Consider the following 21608-nt stretch of genomic DNA (forward strand, 5'->3'; position numbering starts at 1 on the left):
GGTACAGATGTGAGCAGAGAGTGGGGAGTTTGGGGTGCAGAGATAAAAAGACAGGGTTTTGGTGTACAGAGGTGAGCAGACTGGAGGTTCTGGTATAGAGGTGAGCCGAATGGGGGGTTCTGTGGTACAGAGGGGGTTTGGGGTGCAGAGGTGAGCTAAAGAGCAGTGTAGTTGTCTGTGTGTTGGGAACACGTGCAACTTTGATATGCAGTAGTGTGAACCGAGCCCTAAACTGGGGTGCCTGAAGACTGAAAATCCATTTTAAGGGCGCCCGGACTGGAGAAAGGTAGAGAAACACTGGTTTAATGTTTAATCAGACAGAACTCTTCGACACCAGGAGCGCATCCATGGATTTGGGGCTCCATGGGAAGAGTCTGGTCGGGGCTGGATTTGGGGCTCCATGGGAAGTGTCTGGTCCGGGCTGGATTTGGGGATCCATGGGAAGCGTCTGGTCGGGGCTGGATTTGGGGCTCCATGGGAAGCGTCTGGTCGGGGCTGGATTTGGGGCTCCATGGGAAGCGTCTGGTCGGGGCTGGATTTGAGGCTCCATGAGAAGCGTCTGGTCGGAGCTGGATTGGAGGCTCCATGGGAAGCGTCTGGTCGGGGCTGGATTTGGGGCTCCATGGGAAGCGTCTGGTCGTGGTTGGATTTGAGGCTCCATGGGAAGCGTCTGGTCGGGGCTGGATTTGGGGCTCCATGGGAAGTGTCTGGTCGGGGCTGGAATTGGGGGTTCATGGAAAGCATCTGGTCGGGGCTGGATTTGGGGCTTCCATGGGAAGCGTCTGGTCGGGGCTGGATTTGGGGCTCCATGGGAAGCGTCTGGTTGGGGCTGGATTTGGGGCTCCATGGGAAGCGTCTGGTCGGGGCTGGATTTGGGGCTCCATTGGAAGCTTCTGGTCGTGGCTGGTTGTGGGGCTCCATGGGAAGCGTCTGGTCCTGGCTGGATTAGGGGCTCCATGGGAAGCGTCTAGTCGGGGCTGGATTTGGGGCTCCATGGGAAGCGTCTGGTCGGGGCTGGAATTGGGGGTTCATGGAAAGTGTCTGGTCGGGACTGGAATTGGGGGTTCATGGAAAGCGTCTGGTCGGGGCTGGATTTGGGGCTCCATTGGAAGCGTCTGGTCGGGGCTGGATTTGGGGCTCCATGGAAATGTCTGGTCAGGGCTGGAATTGGGGGTTCATGGAAAGCGTCTGGTCGGGGCTGGAATTGGGGGTTCATGGAAAGCGTCTGGTCGGGGCTGGATTTGGGGCTCCATGGGAAGTGTCTGGTCGGGGCTGGATTTGGGGCTCCATTGGAAGCTTCTGGTCGTGGCTGGTTGTGGGGCTCCATGGGAAGCGTCTGGTCGGGGCTGGATTTGGGGCTCCATGGGAAGCGTCTGGTCGGGGCTGGATTTGGGGCTCCATGGGAAGCGTCTGGTCGGGGCTGGATTTGGGGGTTCATGGAAAGCGTCTGGTCAAGGCTGGATTTGGGGCTCCATGGGAAGCATCTGGTCAGGGCTGGATTCGGGGCTCCATGGGAAGCGTCTGGTCGGGGCTGGATTTGGGGCTCCATGGGAAGCATCTGGTTGGGGCTAGATTTGGGGCTCCATGGGAAGCATCTGGTCGGGGCTGGATTTGGGGCTGCATTGGAAGCTTCTGGTCGTGGCTGGTTGTGGGGCTCCATGGGAAGCGTCTGGTCCTGGCTGGATTTGGGGCTCCATGGGAAGCGTCTGGTCGGGGCTGGATTTGGGGCTCCATGGGAAGCGTCTGGTCGGGGATGGATTTGGGTCTCCATGGGAAGTGTCTGGTGGGGGCTGGATTTGCTGCTCCATGGGAAGCGTCTGGTCGGGGCTGGATTTGGGGCTTCATTGGAAGCTTCTGGTCGTGGCTGGTTGTGGGGCTCCATGGGAATCGTCTGGTCGGGGCTGGATTTGGGGCTCCATGGGAAGCGTCTGGTCGGGGCTGGAATTGGGGGTTCATGGAAAGCGTCTGGTCGGGGCTGGATTTGGGGCTCCATGGGAAGTGTCTGGTCGGAGCTGGATTTGGGGCTCCATGGGAAGCGTCTGGTCAGGGCTGGAATTGGGGGTTCATGGAAAGCGTCTGGTCGGGTCTGGAATTGGGGGTTCATGGAAAGCGTCTGGTCGGGGCTGGATTTGGGGCTCCATGGGAAGCGTCTGGTCGGGGCTGGATTTGGGGCTCCATGGGAAGCGTCTGGTCGGGGCTGGATTTGGGGCTCTATGGGAAGCGTCTGGTCGGGGCTGGATTTGGGGCTCCATGGGAAGCATCTGGTCGGGGCTGGATTTGGGGGTTCATGGAAAGCGTCTGGTCGGGGCTGGATTTGGGGCTCCATGGGAAGTGTCTGGTTGGGGCTGGATTTGGGGGTTCATGGAAAGCTTCTGGTCGGGGCTGGATTTGGGGCTCCATGGGAAGCGTCTGGTCGGGGCTGCATTTGGGGCTCCATGGGAAGCGTCTGGTCGGGGCTGAATTTGGGGCTCCATGGGAAGCGTCTGGTCGGGGCTGAATTTGGGGCTCCACTGAAAGCGTCTGGTCGGGGCTGGTTGTGGGGTTCCATGGGAAGCATCTGGTCAGGGCTGGATTTGGGGCTCCATGGGAAGCGTCTGGTCGGGGCTGGATTTGGGGCTTCATGGGAAGCGTCTGGTCAGGGCTGGATTTGGGGCTTCATGGGAAGCGTCTGGTCGGGGCTGGATTTGGGGCTTCATGGGAAGCGTCTGGTCGGGGCTGGATTTGGGGCTTCATGGGAAGCGTCTGGTCGGGGCTGGATTTGGGGCTCCATGGGAAGCGTCTGGTCGGGGCTGGATTCGGGGCTTCATGGGAAGCGTCTGGTTGTGGCTGAATTTGGGGCTCCATGGGAAGTGTCTGGTCGGGGCTGAATTTTGGGCTCCATGGGAAGCGTCTGGTCGGGGCTGGATTTGGGGCTCCATGGGAAAGATCTGGTTGGGCTACTTGGGAAATAAGTTTTCATGTGGGAAAAATGAATTGTACCTCGTCGGCAGTCTTGGTTGACTTTGTGGTCATGGTTCAGGGCGCTCTTGAGGGTTACCATACCTGAGACCCTTGAAGTCCTGTGAGCGGTCTCTGCTATTGTCACATGTAAGGTACTTGGGCGCTTTCTGAAAAGCATTGTGGAATGTCGCAGATTCTGAAAAGGGTTGCAGCTTGGCACTTAATCCCAAAGGCCGCGCCGTATTGGAGAACACTTCTGTGGATTGAGTGCTCTTTAGAGCTCCTCTGAAGTACCCACCTGCGCTTTTTGTTTTCTGTACTAGTAAAAAAAATCCTGCATCTGCGTCCTCATCATAAAGAAATGCCAAAAAGGAGCCCCTCTGCAGGACGCACCCAGAGCCACAGCTTATCAGGTGCGTGTATGGGGAAGGAAGGGACCACAAGGCATGAACATATTCCTACAAGGTTAATGATCTCCCTTTCAGTAGGAGTAATCATTTTATATGTATTTATCCATACAAGTAAAACCTTTTTTCAAAATTTTTGTTCTTTTTTTATTTGTTGCGCAAAAAATCCCAGCAGCGATCAAATACCACCAAAAGAAATCTCTATCTGTGGGAAAATGATAAAAAATTAGTTTGAGTATGAGAGTGGATGTAAACCCACTCTCATCCTTTCTAAACTACTGTCAGAGGGCCATATTCTCAAACAAGTTACGCCGGTGTATCTACAGATACACCGGCGTAAATCGAATTTCCCGCCGGCGTATCATTGCTTTGTATTCACAAAACAAGATACGCCGGAATTAGGCTAGGATCCGACTAGTGTAAGTCACTTACACTGTCGGATCCTAAATGTAATTCACCGCCGGACGCTAGATGGCGTTTACGTTCAGGTCTCATTTGTTTATGCAAACGAACGAAATCGCGTCGCGTAACCGTCGCTTACGTCGTTTGCGTAAGCGTAAGGTTACCCCTGCTATATGAGGGGTAACCTTACGCCAGTCCCACGCATGCCATGTTAAGTATGGCGTCGGGTCCGCGTCGTCTTTTCCCGTCGGGTACGTCGTTTCACTAAGTCGTTCTTGAATACGACTTTACGTCAATGACGTACACGTCGGCGTCATTGACGTTTTCCGTCGAGAACTGGAGCATGCGCACTGGGCTATTTTAAGCCCGGGGCATGCGCAGTTCGAACGGCACGGGGGCGCGCTTAATTTAAATACAAACCGCCCCCTTGGAATTAAGCGGGGATACGCCGGGCCATTTACACTCCGCCGCCCCAAACTACGGAGCAAGTGTTTGGGGAATACAGCACTTGCTCCTGTAAGTTGGGGCGGCGTAGTGTAAATGGATTACGCGACGCCGCCGCAGGATCTACGAGAATATGGCCCATAATGCTGATCTATAAGGATATATAGATATATCCTTTGTCAACATGCATTTTTTCCTGTGTATTTCTTACACTGAATTCTGCTATGATCCCTAACATCCAGTCAAAATCCAGAAAAGTAACCACATGACTTCAGAAAATGAGTGGGGGTGGGAATTAAAAAAATAATGCCTGTCTCCAGGCTAGTGCATGAGATATGTAAATAACCTGTCACTCACAGCAAGGGGGGTGCGGAACGGACTAAGGTTTTTCTCTGTAAGTCCGTTTTATTTCACTGAACAATAAAAGAGGATTGCTCAGAGCTGGATTAACTCTGTGTGGCAAGACTGGGCACAGATGATAGGAAATCTTATACTCTACATTGTGACATCAAAGAAAAAAAAGAAAAGATTTTGGGTTTACATCCACTTTAACCACTTATGGACCCCTTCACACCTATATACGTTGTAACGTCGGCAGAAGGGCACTTCTGGGCACGTACCTGTACGTCCTCTTTAAGAGCCCAGCCGTGGGGTCGTGAGCGCGTCGTGGGATCCGCGGACCTGATCGCCGCCGGTGTCTCGCGATCGGTCACAGGAGCTGAAGAACGGGGAGAGGTGAGTGTAAACACACCTTCCCCTTTCTTCACTGTGGCAGTGTCACTGTCCGTCTGTTCCCTGATATACGGAAAGGCGATCAGTGACGTCACACGTCCAGCCCCGCCCCCCTACAGTTAGAAACACATATGAGGTCACACCTAACCCCTACTGCGCCCCCTAGTGGTTAACTCCTTCACTGTATTGCCATTTTCACAGTAATCGGTGCATTTTCATAGAACTTTTCGCTGTGAAAATGACAATGGTCCCAAAAATGTGTCAAAAGTGTCCGATGTGTCCGCCATAATGTCGCAGTCACGAAAAAAAATCGCTGATCGCCGCCATTAGTAGTAAAAAAAAAAATGATTAATAAAAATGCCATAAAACAATCCCCTATTTTGTAAACACTATGGCCCAGATCCACAAAGAAATTACGTCACAGTATCTATTGATACGCCGCGTAACTTCTAGGATGCGCCGGCGTATCTTTGTTTTGTATCCACAAAACAAGATACGCCTGAATGTGGGCTCGATCCGACTGGCGTACGTCTTAGTACGCTGTCGGATCTTAGGTGCATATTTACGCTGGCCGCTAGGTGGCGCTTCCGTTGATTTCCGCGTAGAGTATGCAAATTAGCTACATACGCCGATTCTCAGAACGTACGTCCACCCGGCGCATTTTTTTACGTCGTTTACGTAAGGCTTTTTTCAGCGTAACGTTACCCCTGCCTCATGAGGCGTACGCAATGTTAAGTATGGACGTCGGGACAGCGTCGAATTTTCCGTCGTTTGCGTAAAACTTTCGCGAATAGGGCTTTGCGTAAATTACGTTTACGTCGAAAGCATTGACCATTTGCGACGTGATTTTAAGCGTGCGCACTGGGATACCCCCACGGACGGCGCATACGCCGTAAAAAAATACGTCATTTACGTGGGGTCAAGATGTATTAACATAAAACACGCCCACATCTTAGTTATTTGAATTTCGTGCCCTTACGCCGACACATTTACACTACGCCGCCGTAACTTACGGCGCAAATTCTTTCTGGATACGGAAACTACGCTCTAAGTTATGGCGGCGTAGTGTATCTGAGATACGCTACGCCTGCCTAAAGATAGGCAGATCTTTGTGGATCTGGCCCTATAAATTTTGTGCAAACCAATCGATAAACGCTTATTGCGTTTTTTTTTTTTTTTACCAAAAATAGGTAGAAGAATACGCGTCGGCCTAAACTGAGGAAAAAAAAAGTTTTGGGGATATTTATTATAGAAAAAAGTAAAAAATATTGAATTTTTTTTTTAAATTGTCGCTCTATTTGTGTTTATAGCGCAAAAACTAAAAACCGCAGAGGTGATCAAATACCACCAAAAGAAAGCTCTATTTGTGGGGAAAAAAGGACGCCAATTTTGTTTGGGAGCCACGTCGCACGACAGCGCAATTGTCAGTTAAAGCGACGCAGTGCCGAATCGCAAAAACTGTCCGGGTCCTTTACCTGCATTTTGGTCCGGTTCTTAAGTGGTTAAAGCGACGCAGTGCCGAATCGCAAAAAAAGGGGCAAGGTCCTTAACCTGCATAATGGTCCGGGGCTTAAGTGGTTAAGCAAACTCTATTACTTGTCTTGTAGCCGGTCTACATGGAAGATTCTTGAATCCAGAACTTGTCCTTTCATAACCTAAATTTTTCTTTGAGAAAAAAAATAAAGTATCTGGGATGAAAGAAGCCAGAAATAGATCTTTATCTGGTGAAGAGGGAATATCGCGTCTCGCGGCGCCGCCGTCTGATTACTTCTTTGCATTTCCCCCGCTGATTCCTCTTCCATTCAATTACAAACGCCGCCGCCGCTATTTAATGTAGTGAAAAGTTTTTGAACTTGGGGGGCCGTTTCAGCGGCGGTGATTGTGTTAATATATCGACCCTCGCAGGTTCTTCCATGAATGTCTACATTTCTTTTTCTTTTTTTTTCCCAGCACCACTTTTCCTTGTAGAGAAAGAAAGACACAAAGCCCCCCCCCCCCTCCCCCGACAAAGGAAGAGAGATCTGCGCATTGAATGGACGGCGGTGTTCACATCCACCCACATTCCTCCCCGGCATCTTTCACCGCGCTCCTATAAAAGCGCAAATTACCGTCCCCGCCATTCAGGGAGCCGGCCATCTGGCCATGCCCTGGGTGAAGAATGGTGGATGGCGAGGGTGTGAGCGGAGGACGCCTCCGTGTTTTCCGCCTGTGATATATCGGCTGCGCATTCTTAGGCTTCTCTGGTGAATTTCAAGCAGATCCAGACTTTCCGAAGAAGTTTCTGGAACATAATTCTCACTTTTTAACCACTTCCCGCCCGGTCAATAGGAGATTGACGTCCGGGAAGTGGTTGTGAAATCCTGACTGGACGTCTATTGACGTCCTGCAGGATTTTGTGCCTGCGCGCGCCCGTGGGGGGCGCGTAGCGCGGCGATCGGTGATGCGGGGTGTCAGTCTGACACCCTGCATCTCCGATCTTGGTAAAGAGCCTCCGGCGGAGGCTCTTTACCACGTGATCAGCCGTGTCCAATCACGGCTGATCACAATGTAAACAGGAAGAGCCGTTGACCGGCTCTTCCTCACTCACGTCTGACAGACACGAGTAGAGGAGAGCCGATCGCCGCTCTCCTGACAGGTGGGATTTGCGCTGATTGTTTATCAGCGCAGCCCCCCCTCAGATCCCCACACTGGACCACCAGGGAGTGCCCCCCAGTGCTAAATAGAGCACAAATAGATGTAAAAAAAAATGTTTTTAATGCAATCGATGCCAATCAGTGCCCACAAATGGGCACTGACTGTGCCCAGCAATGCCATCAGTACCACCGCTCAGTGTCACCCAGTGTCCATCAGTGCCACCTCTTAGTGCCCATATTTGCCCAGTGCCCACCTATCAGTCCACATCAGTGCCGCCTATGAGTGCCCATCAGTGCCACCTATAAGTTCCCATCAGTGCAAACTTAGGGCCAGATTCTCATAGATCCGGCGTATCTCTGCGGCGGCGTAACGTATGTCATTTACAGTACGCCGCCGCAAGTTTTACAGGCAAGTGCTTTATTCACAAAGCACTTGCCTGTAAAGTTGCGGCGGCGTAGCGTAAATCACCCGGCGCAAGCCCGCCTAATTCAAATTAGCCAGGTAGGGGGCGTAGAGCATTTAAATTAAGCGCTTTCCCGCGCCGAACGTACTGCGCATGCGCCGTCCGGAAAATATCCCAGGGTGTATTGCTCCAAATGACGTCGCAAGGACGTCATTGGTTTCGACGTGAAGGTAAATGGCGTCCAGCCCCATTCACGGACGACTTACGCAAACGACGTAATTTTTTTAATTTTGCGCGGGAACGACAGCCATACTTAACATTGGTTACCACTCATATAGCAGGGGCAACTTTACGCCGCGCAAACCTAACGTAAACGTCGTAACTTCACTGTGTCGACCGCGCGTACGTTCGGGAATCTCGCGTAAATAGCTAATTTGCATAGACAACGGGGAAAAAGACGGAGGCGACACCTAGCGGCAAAAGATAAAATTGCATTTACGCCTGTCGGATCTAATGGATATCTATGCGTAACTGATTCTAAGAATCAGTCGCATAGATACGACAGATTAGGACTTACGACGGCGTACATGGCGTTGCGCCGTCGTAAGCCCTTTGAGAATCTGGGCCTTTATCGCCTCAAGGCGAAAAAAGCAGCAAGCACCACAAAAAGCACTGCAAAAACGCTCAAAAGCAACATGCATAGGTGTGAATCGAGCCTACCGCAATTTTTTTGTTTTTCTTATTCTTTTATTTTTTTTAGCCAGCAATTTTCATTTTTTTTTACATTTCCTTTAACAACCAGCTATAAACAGGTTAGAAAAAATAATAATCGCAAACCACAAATCGTGGCAAAATCGCGGTTCTTGCGTTTTGGATGCGGGTCCATTGAATTCTATTACATGCAAAACGCTGCTTTTCGCGGGAAAAAATGTCCCCGACCCTTTCGAAAAACGCAGAGGCATAAAAAAGCATTGATGTGAACGTGTTCCATAGGAAACCATGATAAAAAATGTCCCTGCTTTTCTGCGAAATGCATCAAAAATGCATCAGTGTGAATGGAGCCTTATAAAGTGGCCTGTGAGCATGGCCAGATTCACGTAGAAGTGCGGCGGCGTAACGTATCGTAGATACGTTACACCGCCACAAGTTTTCATCGCAAGTGCCTGATTCACAAAGCACTTGCAATGAAAACCTACACTGGCGGCCTCCGGCGTAAGCCCGCGTAATTCAAATGGGCGTGTGCCATTTAAATTAGGCGCACTCCCGCGCCGGACCTACTGCGCATGCACCGTTTCGAAATTCCCGCCGTGCTTTGCGCGAAGTGACGTCATTTTTTCAAACGGCGACGATGTGCGACGTGCGTAGCGTACTTTCGTATTCCCGGACGTTTTACGCAAGACAAAAATTGTTTTACATTTTGACGCGGGAACGACGGCCATACTTTTAACAGCACATACGTGTGCTGTCTAAAGTTAGGGCAGGTCAAACGACGCCTAAAATTGCGACGGGAAACTATACTAGCGATGACGCGCCGAACGTGAAAATCCGTCGTGGATCGCCGTAACTCCTAATTTGCATACCCGACGCTGGAATACGACGCGAACTCCCCCCAGCGGCGGCCGCGGTACTGCATCCTAAGATCCGACAGTGTAAGACAATTACACCTGTCGGATCTTCTGGCTATCTATGCGTAACTGATTATATGAATCAGTCGCATAGATACTCTGAGAGATACGACGGCGTATCTCCGCTGTGAATCTGGCCCACAGTACTCAAGTTGGATCAGACATTGGAATTCCTTGCCTATGCAGGTGGCCAATTCGTAATTAAAGGCTTTTCTTCGCAGCGTTGGCATCTCCAACTATCTTTAAGAGGATTCATCACCGGCGAGATTAATCCAAAGAATAATTCCGATGCCATTCAAATAAGGATTTTCTTCCCGCTGTGAGGATTAGTTGGCAGCTGCCAAACTGGGATTTTGCTTTGACTTCTTCTGAAACCACAATATTGTAATTGACGAAAAGGTCCAAATTCCTAAATGTCTCCGGATGGGGGTCAGGTATAGAACTGGTCATAATACTTACCCCTCCGGATGGGGGTCAGGTATAGATCTGGTCACGACACTTACCCCTCCGGATGGGGTCAGGTATAGAACTGGTCATGACACTTACCCCTCCGGATGGGGGTCAGGTTTTGAACTGGTCATGACACTTACCCCTCGGATGGGGGTCAGGTGTAGATCTGGTCATGACACTTACCCCTCCGGATGGGGGTCAGGTATAGAACTGGTCATGACACTTACCCCTCCGGATGGGGTCAGGTAAAGAACTGGTCATGACACTTACCCCTCCGGATGGGGTCAGGTATAGAACTGGTCATGACACTTACCCCTCCGGATGGGGGTCAGGTATAGAACTGGTCATGACACTTACCCCTCCGGATGGGGGTCAGGTATAGAACTGGTCATGACACTTACCCCTCCGGATGGGGGTCAGGTGTAGATCTGGTCATGACACTTACCCCTCCGGATGGGGGTCAGGTATAGAACTGGTCATGACACTTACACCTCCGGATGGGGGTCAGGTATAGAACTGGTCATGACACTTACCCCTCCGGATGGGGGTCAGGTATAGAACTGGTCATGACACTTACCCCTCCGGATGGGGGTCAGGTATAGAACTGGTCATGACACTTACCCCTCAGGATGGGGGTCAGGTATAAAACTGGTCATGATACTTACCCCTCCAGATGGGGGTCAGGTATAGAACTGGTCATGATACTTACCCCTCCAGATGGGGGTCAGGTATAGAACTGGTCATGACATTTGCCCCTCCGGATGGGGTCAGGTATAGATCTGGTCATGACACTTACCCCTCCGGATGGGGGTCAGGTGTAGATCTGGTCATGACACTTACCCCTCCGGATGGGGGTCAGGTATAAAACTGGTCATGACACTTACCCCTCCGGATGGGGGTCAGGTATAGAACTGGTCATGATACTTACCCCCTCCGGATGGGGGTCAGGTATAGAACTGGTCATGACACTTACCCCTCCGGATGGGGGTCGGGTGTAGATCTGGTCATGACACTAACCTCTCCAGATGGGGGTCAGGTATAGATCTGGTCATGACACTTACCCCTCCGGATGGGGGTCAGGTGTAGATCTGGTCATGACACTTACCCCTCCGGATGAGGGTCAGGTATAGATCTGGTCATGACACTTACCCCTCCGGATGGGGGTCAGGTGTAGATCTGGTCATGACACTTACCCCTCCGGATGGGGGTCAGGTATAGAACTGGTCATGACACTTACCCCTCCGGATGGGGGTCAGGTATAGATTTGGTCATGACACTTACCCCTCCGGATGGGGGTCAGGTATAGAACTGGTCATGACACTTACCCCTCCGGATGGGGGTCAGGTATAGATTTGGTCATGACACTTACCCCTCCGGATGGGGGTCAGGTATAGAACTGGTCATGACACTTACCCCTCCGGATGGGGGTCAGGTTTAGAACTGGTCATGACACTTACCCCTCCGGATGGGGGTCAGGTATGGAACTGGTCATGACACTTACCCCTCCGGATGGGGGTCAGGTATAGATCTGGTCATGACACTTACCCCTCCGGATGGGGTCAGGTGTAGATCTGGTCATGACACTTACCCCTCTGGATGTGGGGTCAGGTGTAGATCTGGTCATGACACTTACCCCTCTGGATGGGGGTGAGGTATAGAACTGGTCATGACACTTACCCCTCCGGATGGGGGTCAGGTGTAGAACTGGTCATGACACTTACCCCTCCGCATGGGGGTCAGGTATAGATCTGGTCATGACACTTACCCCTCCGGATGGGGGTCAGGTATAGAACTGGTCATGACACTTACCCCTCCGGATGGGGGTCAGGTGTAGATCTGGTCATGACACTTACCCCTCGGATGGGGGTCAGGTGTAGATCTGGTCATGACACTTACCCCTCCGGATGGGGGTCAGGTGTAGATCTGGTCATGACACTTACCCCTCCGGATGGGGTCAGTTATAGAACTGGTCATGACACTTACCCCTCAGGATGGGGGTGAGGTATAGAACTGGTCATGACACTTACCCCTCTCTTATCCGAATACAGCGAGTAGAAACTTGCACAGCTGGCTCTCTTCTGTTCTCAATGCTCTGCAGGTGGCCAGAATTAATCGTCAGCCCCGTAGAAGTCTTTGGTGATTTAGCAGCGAGTGCAAAGCCGTGTGCTGGGAGGAGAAGTGTGCCAGCTAGAGCTGAAAATCTCCGGATCAAATGAATGGAGACAAGTGTAGTGCATGTAAGTGCCACCCAATGACTGCACTGCCACCTACAGATCTTTAAAACAATGGGGGTTATTTACTAAGGGCAAATCCACTTTGCACTGTCTACAAGTGCACTACTTGGAAGTGCCGTCGCTGTAGATCTGAGGGTAGAGGCGGCTCTAGGCTTTGTGAGGCCTTAGGCAAAACTTGACATGGGGCCACACTCTCGCCCAAAATAATTTAAGGACAAGAGCCTCTTCCCCACAACCCTGGACGGTGGTTGTGGGGGTTTGTGGGCAGGGGGGCTTTTTGGAATCTGGAAGCCCCCTTTAACAAGGGGGCCCCCAGATCCTGCTCTTTGAAACTAAGGGGCGGGGGCCACCTGGTGATGTCACCTGGTGAACCCACCCCCTTGAGACGTCATTGACTGAGGGCATGCTGGGTCATTGAAGTCACAAGGGGTGGTGTCACCGATATTCACTGGTTGGTAGGGACGCTGGCGGGGCCCCGATCCTGAGTCAGGGCTCTTAATGCTGCCTGAGCACAGCAGCGTTAAGGTCCCCTGGCCCTCAAAACTGAGGTAATGCATTGGGCAAGTTAGGCGGCCGTGAGGCCCCTTGTGAGAGCGAGGCCTTAGGCGACCGCCTAATTTGCCTAATTAAGCACTTGGGATCTGCACTGTAGACGAAAGACATCCACAGCGCGCCTATCAAGTGCCGGGTGGACGTTCCAGGACGTCCTGTTGTTTACATTCCCCGTGCGCCGCTGGGGGCGCACGGCGGGGAAACACTGCCCGGCGCGTCGCTGGGAAGCCAATGCGCGTGCCTGGCCGCCGCAATGTCCGCCATTAACCCACGATCGGCGGTGACAGCAGGGACGTGGAGCTCTGTGTGTGTAAACACAGAGCTCCACGTCCTGTCAGAGGAGAGGAGACCGATGCTGTGTCCCTTGTACATAGGGACACAGCATCGGTCACCTCCCCCCAGTCAGTCCCCCTCCACACACAATTAGAACACACCCAGGGAATACATTTAACCCCTTCCTCACCCCCTAGTGTTAACCCCTTCCCTGCCAGTCACATTTATACAGTAATTAGTGCATTTTTATAGCACTGAACGCTGTATAAATGTGAATGGTCCCAAAATTGTGTCAAAAGTGTCCGATACGTCCGCCGCAATATCGCAGGCCTGACAAAAAAATCACAGATTGCCGCCATTACTCGTAAAAAAAAAAAAAAAAAAAATACTGTGAAGCATATGCTTCAGTGTAATTCTCCCTGCTTGTTTTAGTTATATTGTGTGTGTTAGAGGTAAAAAGGGTTCATGTGTTACAGGCTGATTGAGATGTTAATGACCCTTCTTCAGCCAGCTCCCTAGTTCAAATGGTAATTGATTTATTGTGTGTGTGAAGGAGACCGGCCTTACTGTTTACAATGATTAGATAAGTGGTATGTTAATTATTCTGATTGCTTCAGTGTAGTAACTACCTCCACTGATGTCATTATCTAAAGAAATGTGTCTGCATAGTCGGCTCCGACGTGTCTCCTATAATCTGTATGGGAAACCCCACTGTGTGAGGGGGGGGCGGAGATTTCATTGTTCCTAACAGGTTGTAACCACATATAAGCTGAGAGTTGTGTCATTAAAGTGTGTTGTTCCAGCGGTAAGCTTGTCTCATGTATGGCTTTTTGGGGCGACTCCAGGAATATCCCTCCTCGTGGAATATTGGGGTGATTTTCGTTATGGGAAGAAGGGAACGTTGACGGGGATATCATTGTAATACCGTCACAAATACATAAATCTATCCCCTATTTTGTAAACGCTATAACTTTTGCACAAACCAATCGATAAACGCTTATTGCGATTTTTTTAACAAAAATATGTAGAAGAATACGTATCGGCCTAAACCGAGGGAATTTCTTTTTTTTTTAAATGGGGATATTATTATAACAAAAAGTAAAAAATATTGTGTTTTTTTAAAAATTTTCTGTCTTTTTCTGTTTATAGCGCAAAAAATAAAAATCGCAGAGATGATCAAATACCACCAAAAGAAAGCTCTATTTGTGGGAAAAAAATGATAAAAATATAATTTGGGTACAGTTTTGTATGACCGCGCAATTGTCATTCAAAATGCGTCAGCGCTGAAAATTGGTCTGGGCACGAAGGGGGTTTAAGTGCCCAGTAATGAAGTGGTTAAAGAGCCACCTCTGTCTGAGGGGGACATGCAAGGAAAATAAAAAACAGCATTTTAGCTTGCACATGATTGGATGATGAAATCAGCAGAGCTTCCCCTCATTTCAGATCTACCCCTCAGATTTACAGTGACTGCACTTCCAAGTGCACTTGTAGTGCAAAGTGGTTTTGCCTTTAGTAAATAACCCCCTTAGAGTAGGTTAAAGCGGAGTGCCACCCAAAAGTGGAACTTCCGCTTTAAGCACTCCTCGCCCCCTTACATGCCACATTTGGCATGTCATTTTTTTGGGAGTGGGGAGTGTGGGCTTCGGTAGGAGTGGGACCTCCTATCCCACTCCCTACTTCCACCCAGGGACCGCCTAGGTGACTCCTCCTCTCGTCTTAGGCGGCCCCTCCCGCTAGGAGATCGCCTGTCCACTCCTAGAGCGCAGCGCGACTCGCGCATGCGCAGTGAGTGCCCGGCCGCGAAGCTGAAAGCTGTCACGGCCGGGTGCCCACACTGTGAATAGAGGCGCCGCAGAGAGGGGGGGTGCATCGCTGGACCATGGAGCAGGTAAGTGTATGTTTATTAAAAGTCAGCAGCTACACTTTTTGTAGCTGCTGACTTTTAATAAACAGTAAAAGGCTGGAACTCCGCTTTAAACTTCCACTAAACTCTGGTTTAAAAAAGTTCTATGCAAGTATGTATTAACCTAACCCCTTCAATACCGGACACTTTCACCCCCTTCCTGTTTTCAGCTTTCAGCGCGGTCACACTTTTCTATGACAATTGCGCGGTCATGCAACACTGTACCCAAATAAAACTTTTAGCACAACTAGAGATTTCTTTTAGTGGTATTTAATCACTACTGGTTTTTTTTTATTTGTCTATAAAAAAAACAAAAACCAGTGTCAGTTAGTGTCAGATTTTCCGCCACACTATAACAGTCCCACTATAATTTGCACACAAGTGTGTCTTGCCTACAGTCAGGCATGGTGGTGGGAGTGTCATGGTCGGGGGCTGCATGAGTGCTTCCGGCACTGGGGAGCTACAGATCATTGAGGGAACCATGAATGCCGACATGTACTGTGACATACTGAAGCAGAGCATGATCCCCTCCCTTCAGAGACTGGGCCGCACATAGGCAGGATCTCCTTTTCAGCAGCTTTGCTAATGGACAATGGCAGTGCTATCCCTGCTACGTTCAGCCACAGCCCTCCCCTGTTCTCCCAGGCTTTCCCATTCCATCTGGTCAGATTGGCACCTACAAAGAAGAAGGAGGAACATCAGTTTCTCCCTCTCCTCTGTGAAAACTGAAGTGATGAAGATTTCATCACTTCCAGCATTGGTTCTGCATTTACCTGGCCTTGGAGGGCAGAGGAGGGATCAGGGGTCTAATAAACCCCACAAGAGGATATGTCACTACCCAAGGTATGATAAATATCACCAGTTTTGTTTTTGTTAAGGATTATCTGAAAGACGGGTTTCAAATGTTTCGACAGGGGCGCAGTTTTAGTGCTTGCCATAGGCGCCATTTTCACTAGATACGCCTCTGTCTCCGATGTGCATATTTAGCCCATTCTTCTGTATTTTTGTCTCTTGTAGCCCCGGCTGAGTTCGTCCAGCACCCGCAGTCCATTTCCCGGCCCGTTGGCACTACAGCCATCTTCACATGTCTGGCCCAGGGAGAGCCACCGCCTCAGATCACATGGCTGAAGAATGGGCAGGAGCTGGAGCCCAATGGACATATCAAGCTGAAGAATAACAACAGGTATGATGGGAAAAAGAGGCAGCGGTGAGAAGATATAGAACAGCTGTGACTGCTGATAAATGACGCGGATACCTTTAACCACTTTACAACCAAGGACGTCATATGACGTCCTGGGCTTTGTGCGGTGATATCTGAATGATGGGAGCAGCTACAGGCATCATTCAGATATGACCGTCTTCAGCCGCCGATTCTGTGCACAATAAGAACGATCAAAGTGGCAGTTCCACCGCTTGATTGTTCCTATAGGTGGCGGGAGGGGACGTCCCTCCCCTCCCGCCGCCATTCGGTGCTTCTCCGGGCTCTCCCGAGCCCGGAGAGCGAATCGGCCGGCGCTTGCTGGGAAAGCATGGGAAAGCATAGAGATGACTGGTGACAATAGGGCAGAGCTGGGCAGCAGTAGTAACATAACTTCACACTGAAATATCAGGACACAGAACAGGACTAAAAAATCAAGGGACAAGGGAATCTAAACTGGGATAGTTGGCAGGTATGAGGCAGCTGCTTTGGGCCCCACAACAATGACAGGGCCCATGGCAGCTGCCCCTTTTGCCCTGCCATAAAAGTAGGGGATCTTCAACTGGCCGGACATTCGAGAGGTGGAGAACCTCTTGCCCTTGAGCCCAGTGACCTAGAATTACTGACCTGTAGCGACTCATTATCTAAACCGGTCTCCAGTTTATACAAAGACCTCTTCAAGGAAACACCTAAATTGTTGGAACCTTGCAGATGGGCGTGGGAGGCTGTGACCTCGGGACTGGACAGAGATGACTGGGATGATGTCTGGGGATCTGCAATTCAGTACCTGGTCTCTATTAGGGACAGACTTATTCATTATAAATTTCTGCACAGGATTTACCTGACTCCAGCCAGACATGCTAGAATGTTTGGGAATCTGCAGTTCCTATGCTGGCGGTGCTCCACGCCCTTAGCAAATTTTATGCATGTCTTTTGGGACTGTCCTCAGGTTAAACCCTACTGGCAAGATGTAGCAAGTTACATTCGGTCGGTCACCTCTATTTCAATTCCCATGACCAGGGCAGCTGATAGGGGGGGACCACCAGTCCTCCTGTAGGGGGCCCGGTCACACAGGGGGGCCCGAACAGCAAGGGGAATTGGTGCGGAGGATTCCCTTTGCGGTTCTCTGCAGCAGCTGAAAACCAGTTTCTCCCCCTCCTGCTGGCTTTCAGATGCTGCGGGTAGAGACACAGACACAGGGCAGGGTTCCTATAATTGATTCCTTGACAGCAATCCCCCTCCATGTTCTGCCTGCTTCTGATCCCCCCCCCCCCGCCCCCCCTCCGCAGCTACAGGCTTCCCTGTCCTGTAAAAAAATAACAAATTATAATTAAATATTGTAATAAATCATTTTTAAAAATGATAAAATAAATAAATAATAAATAATATAATAATTAATAAATAAATATTAATAATAATAATAATAATATAATAATAATTAATAAATAAAATAATTGCAAAATGTTCAACATTTTTTTTTCTTCACTGGCAACTGTGTTATAGCCAGGAATGTACTGGCCATCTGGACTACCGGGAGATTCCCGGTGGGCCGGTGGCTCAGTGGGTCGGTCGGAGGTCCGCGGCGATCTACCCGTCAATCGCCGACAGCTGGCGCCTGACAGGTAGATCAAGATTTAGCGAGCATGCAGAGTAGCGCAGGAAGCGCGTGTAATATATTCTCTCTCCTGTCACGGCACTCACGCTGCTCCCTGGCAGCCCCTCCTCCCTGATGTGTCCCGTTTCCTGATGTGCCCCGATGTGCTTTGCCTCAATGTGGTGTGCCCTGATATGCTGTGATGGGCCCTGTACGTGTTGTGCCCTGATGTGCCCCGTACCCTGATGTGCTGTGCCCTGATGTGTTGAGCTCTGTACAATGCCCTGATGTGCACTGCAGAGCCGATCCTAGGCAGGGTGCACAGGGTGCATTGCACCCAGGCGCCTGCAGAGGTGGGGGCGCCAAACATCTAACAGACTCTCTAACAGAAGCCCTCTCTGTGTCCATCAGAGAGGCCCCCCTCCAGGTCCCAATAAAGTACTCTGCTTCTCTTCATGTAATTTGTTTATTGTTAAGAGATCTTGTAAAGATCCCAGGGTAATGAAGACTTTGTGGAGGAGCATCTCTGTGGTTGAGTCTTTGCCATAGAAACATTTGTAAAGGGGAGGAGTTAGTAAAATGACGATGCCCGTGTGGGGGCGCCAGAAATATTTCTGCACCCAGGCGCCTGTGACCCTAGGATCGGCCCTGGTGCACTGTACCCTGATGTGTTGTGCCCCGGGCTGGTCTGGATGAAGTCCAGGGCCAAATTTTTGTCCCAGTCCAGCCCTGGTGATAGCCGGTGGTTGTTTGCCACACCTTGTGGCCTGCTGTTGTATGTATGCTTAAAACGAAATAAAAAAAATATTTTCAAAAAAATAAATGCAATTACCTACAGCAGCTACTCACATTTAATAGCTAGATTCAGGTAGGGCGGCTTAACTTTGTGCGGGCGTAGCGTATGTTATTTACGTTACGCCGCCGCAATTTAGAGAGGCAAGTGCAGTATTTACAAAGCACTTGCTCCGTATGTTGCGGCAGGGTAGCGTAAATTGGCCAGCGTAAGCCCGCCTAATTCAAATGTGGAAGAGGTGGGCGTGTTTTATGGAAATTAATCGTGACCCCCACATAAATGACGCTTCGAACGAACGGCGCATGCGCCGTCCGTGGACGTATCCCAGTGCGCATGCTCCAAATCACGTCGCAAATAGTCAATGCTTTCGACGTGAACGTAACCTACGCCCAGCCCTATTCTGAATCGTCTTACGCAAACGACGTAAAACGTGAAAAATGCGACGCTGTTCCGACGTCCATACTTAACCACTTCCAGACCTTAGGTGTTTTTCAGATTTGGTGTTTGCAAGACTAAAACAGTTTTTTCTGCTAGAAAATTACTTAAAACCCCCAAACATTATATATATTTTTTTCTAACACCCTAGAGAATAAAATAGTGGTCATTGCAATACTTTTTGTCACACCGTATTTGCGCAGCGGTCTTACAAGCGCACTTTTTTTGGAAAAAAAAATCACTTTTTTTAATTAAAAAATAAGACAACAATACATTTGGCCCAATTTTTTTATATATTGTGAAATATAATATTACGCAGAGTAAAATGATACCCAACATGTCACGCTTAAAAATTGCGCCCGCTCGTGGCATGGCGTCAAACTTTTACCCTTAAAAATCTCGATAGGCGACGTTTAAAAAATTCTATAGGTTGCATTTTTTGAGCTACAGAGTAGCTCTGGGGCTAGAATTATTGCTCTCGCTCTAACGATCGCGGCGATACCTCACTTGTGTGATTTGAACACCGTTTTCATATTGCGGGCGCTACTCGCGTATGCGTTCGCTTCTGCGTGCAAGCTTGTCGGGACGGGGCGCTAAAAAATTTTTTTTTGTTTTCTTATTTATTTTATTACTTTTTACACTGAAAAAAAAAAAAATTTGATCACTTTTATTCCTATTATAAGGAATGTAAACATCCCTTGTAATAGAAAAAAGCATGACAGGTCCTCTTAAATATGAGATCTGGGGTCAAAATGATCTCAGATCTCATATTTAGACTAAAATGCAAGAAAAAAAAAAAAAATTGAAACTGTCATTTTTTCAAATGACAAAAAAAAAAATGTTTCTTTAAGAGGCTGGGCGGGACTGACGTTTTGACGTCACTTCCGCCCAGCAGAGCTATGGGGACGGGCGAAGAAGATTTTTCCTTCAGTCTCGTCCCCAGTCAGCAGCCGAACGCACCCGATCGCGGAGGGCGCGGGAGAGCGGCGGGAGGGGGGGGGCCCCTCTCCCGCCACCGATAACGGCGATCTCGCGGCGAATCAGCCGCGAAGACCGCCGTTATCGTGTACAGGACCGCGCGCACTAAAGATGGATACCAAGAGGACGTACATCGTCGTGCGCAGGTCTGGAAGTGGTTAACATTGGCTGCCACCATCTTTTTGGTGGTTTATCCTTATGCCTGAAAACGCCTATCTTTACTGCAACGGGCGTGCGTACGTTCGTGAATAGGCGTATCTTGCTGATTTACATATTCTAGGCATAAATCAGCGTACACGCCCCTAGCGGCCAGCGTAAATATGCAGCTAAGATACGACGGCGTAGGAGACTTACGCCGGTCGTATCTTAGCAACATTTAAGCGTATCTCAGTTTGAGAATACGCTTAAATATACGACGGCGCGGATTCGGACTTACGACTTATCTACTGATACGACGGCGTAACTGTACCTGAATCTAGCTAAAAGTGTATAGTAGAAGGAACATGTATAAGAAGATCTCTGATAAGCTAAGTGTTGTTGCTCTTTGCACATCTTCGGGGGGCTCTGTGCAGGACCTTACAAAATATAAGCCTGCACTCATTCCCCATTCATATTAGCAAAATCTAATTTTCTAAAGACTCTTTGGAATTGCTGCCAGGAGGTTGAGAAGTTGAGGTGTATCCAGGCCATAATCCTTCTCTGCTATTATGGGATATGAGTAATCCCACCACGGCTGGGGTGTTAATATTACCGAACAGCATGACCCCCACTCCAGTTTGTCATCTTGATGGTCTAAGCTGCTTCACTTTCTGGGGTCACACCCATCCAGAGAGGTGGTTGTAATCTTGGACGATAGGGAGAATGGGGGGGGTACAAGTATCCAGGAAACATTACCATGGTAACCCGTAACTAGGGCTCAGAGCTGTATTGATCCCCCCCTCCCTACCCTCTCCATGGTAATTAAAGTCTTTCATTTCAATAGAAAGAGGCCTCCAGCCAGAAGGGTCCCTGACTTCAACTTTTAGATGCTTAACCCCTTGACTGAACTATTTTTAAAGCCCCTTTGCTAATGACGGGGGAAATCACTGGCGAGGAGAAGGTTAAAGCGAGTAAAGTTTACCGGTGAAGAAAAAACGCAGAATAGAGCGACCACGTTTTAATTGGGCCTCGTTCCAGTGACCCAAGAACCACAGGGGTAACTATCGGGCTTGGAAAAGGTTAACCCGAGATAAATGAGAGGCTACCCCATACATTTGCAAAATTAATCAACCAAGACCATTACCTAATACATCGGATAAAACCAGACAGATGATTGTAATTCCGGCACAAAGGGGCCAACAAGCAGATGCAATGTCTGGGCACACAAAGGGGACTTAATGTTCTGTATTAAATTGCATTATTAATTGATAATATGATCACTGGCTGTCATTCGTAATCACTCTGTTCCGCCTGGTGATTTGGGAAGACGTACCACCTCCTCTGCTGGGTGCTTGTGCCATGCATCCACAGCAGGCATCTACAACAGCTTCCTCCAGTTGGGTTGGCCTGGGCCCTTTCTGTCCAATGTCTGCTTCTTGATAAATGCATCCAAAGTACATATTAAAATGTCAG

General features: G+C 49.5%; 1 protein-coding gene across 1 annotated transcript in view; it reads left to right on the forward strand.

Moving 5' to 3' along the window:
* IGDCC3 (immunoglobulin superfamily DCC subclass member 3) overlaps positions 1-21608 on the forward strand; it is a 256502-nt gene that overhangs the window by 174667 nt on the left and 60227 nt on the right. The window contains exon 7 of the mRNA XM_040341485.1: positions 16017-16182. Within this exon, the coding sequence (XP_040197419.1) occupies positions 16017-16182 (166 nt within the window). The remainder of the gene's footprint in view (positions 1-16016; positions 16183-21608) is intronic.

The sequence above is a fragment of the Rana temporaria genome, chromosome 3 (assembly GCF_905171775.1).
Source record: "Rana temporaria chromosome 3, aRanTem1.1, whole genome shotgun sequence".
Lineage (NCBI taxonomy): Eukaryota > Metazoa > Chordata > Amphibia > Anura > Ranidae > Rana > Rana temporaria.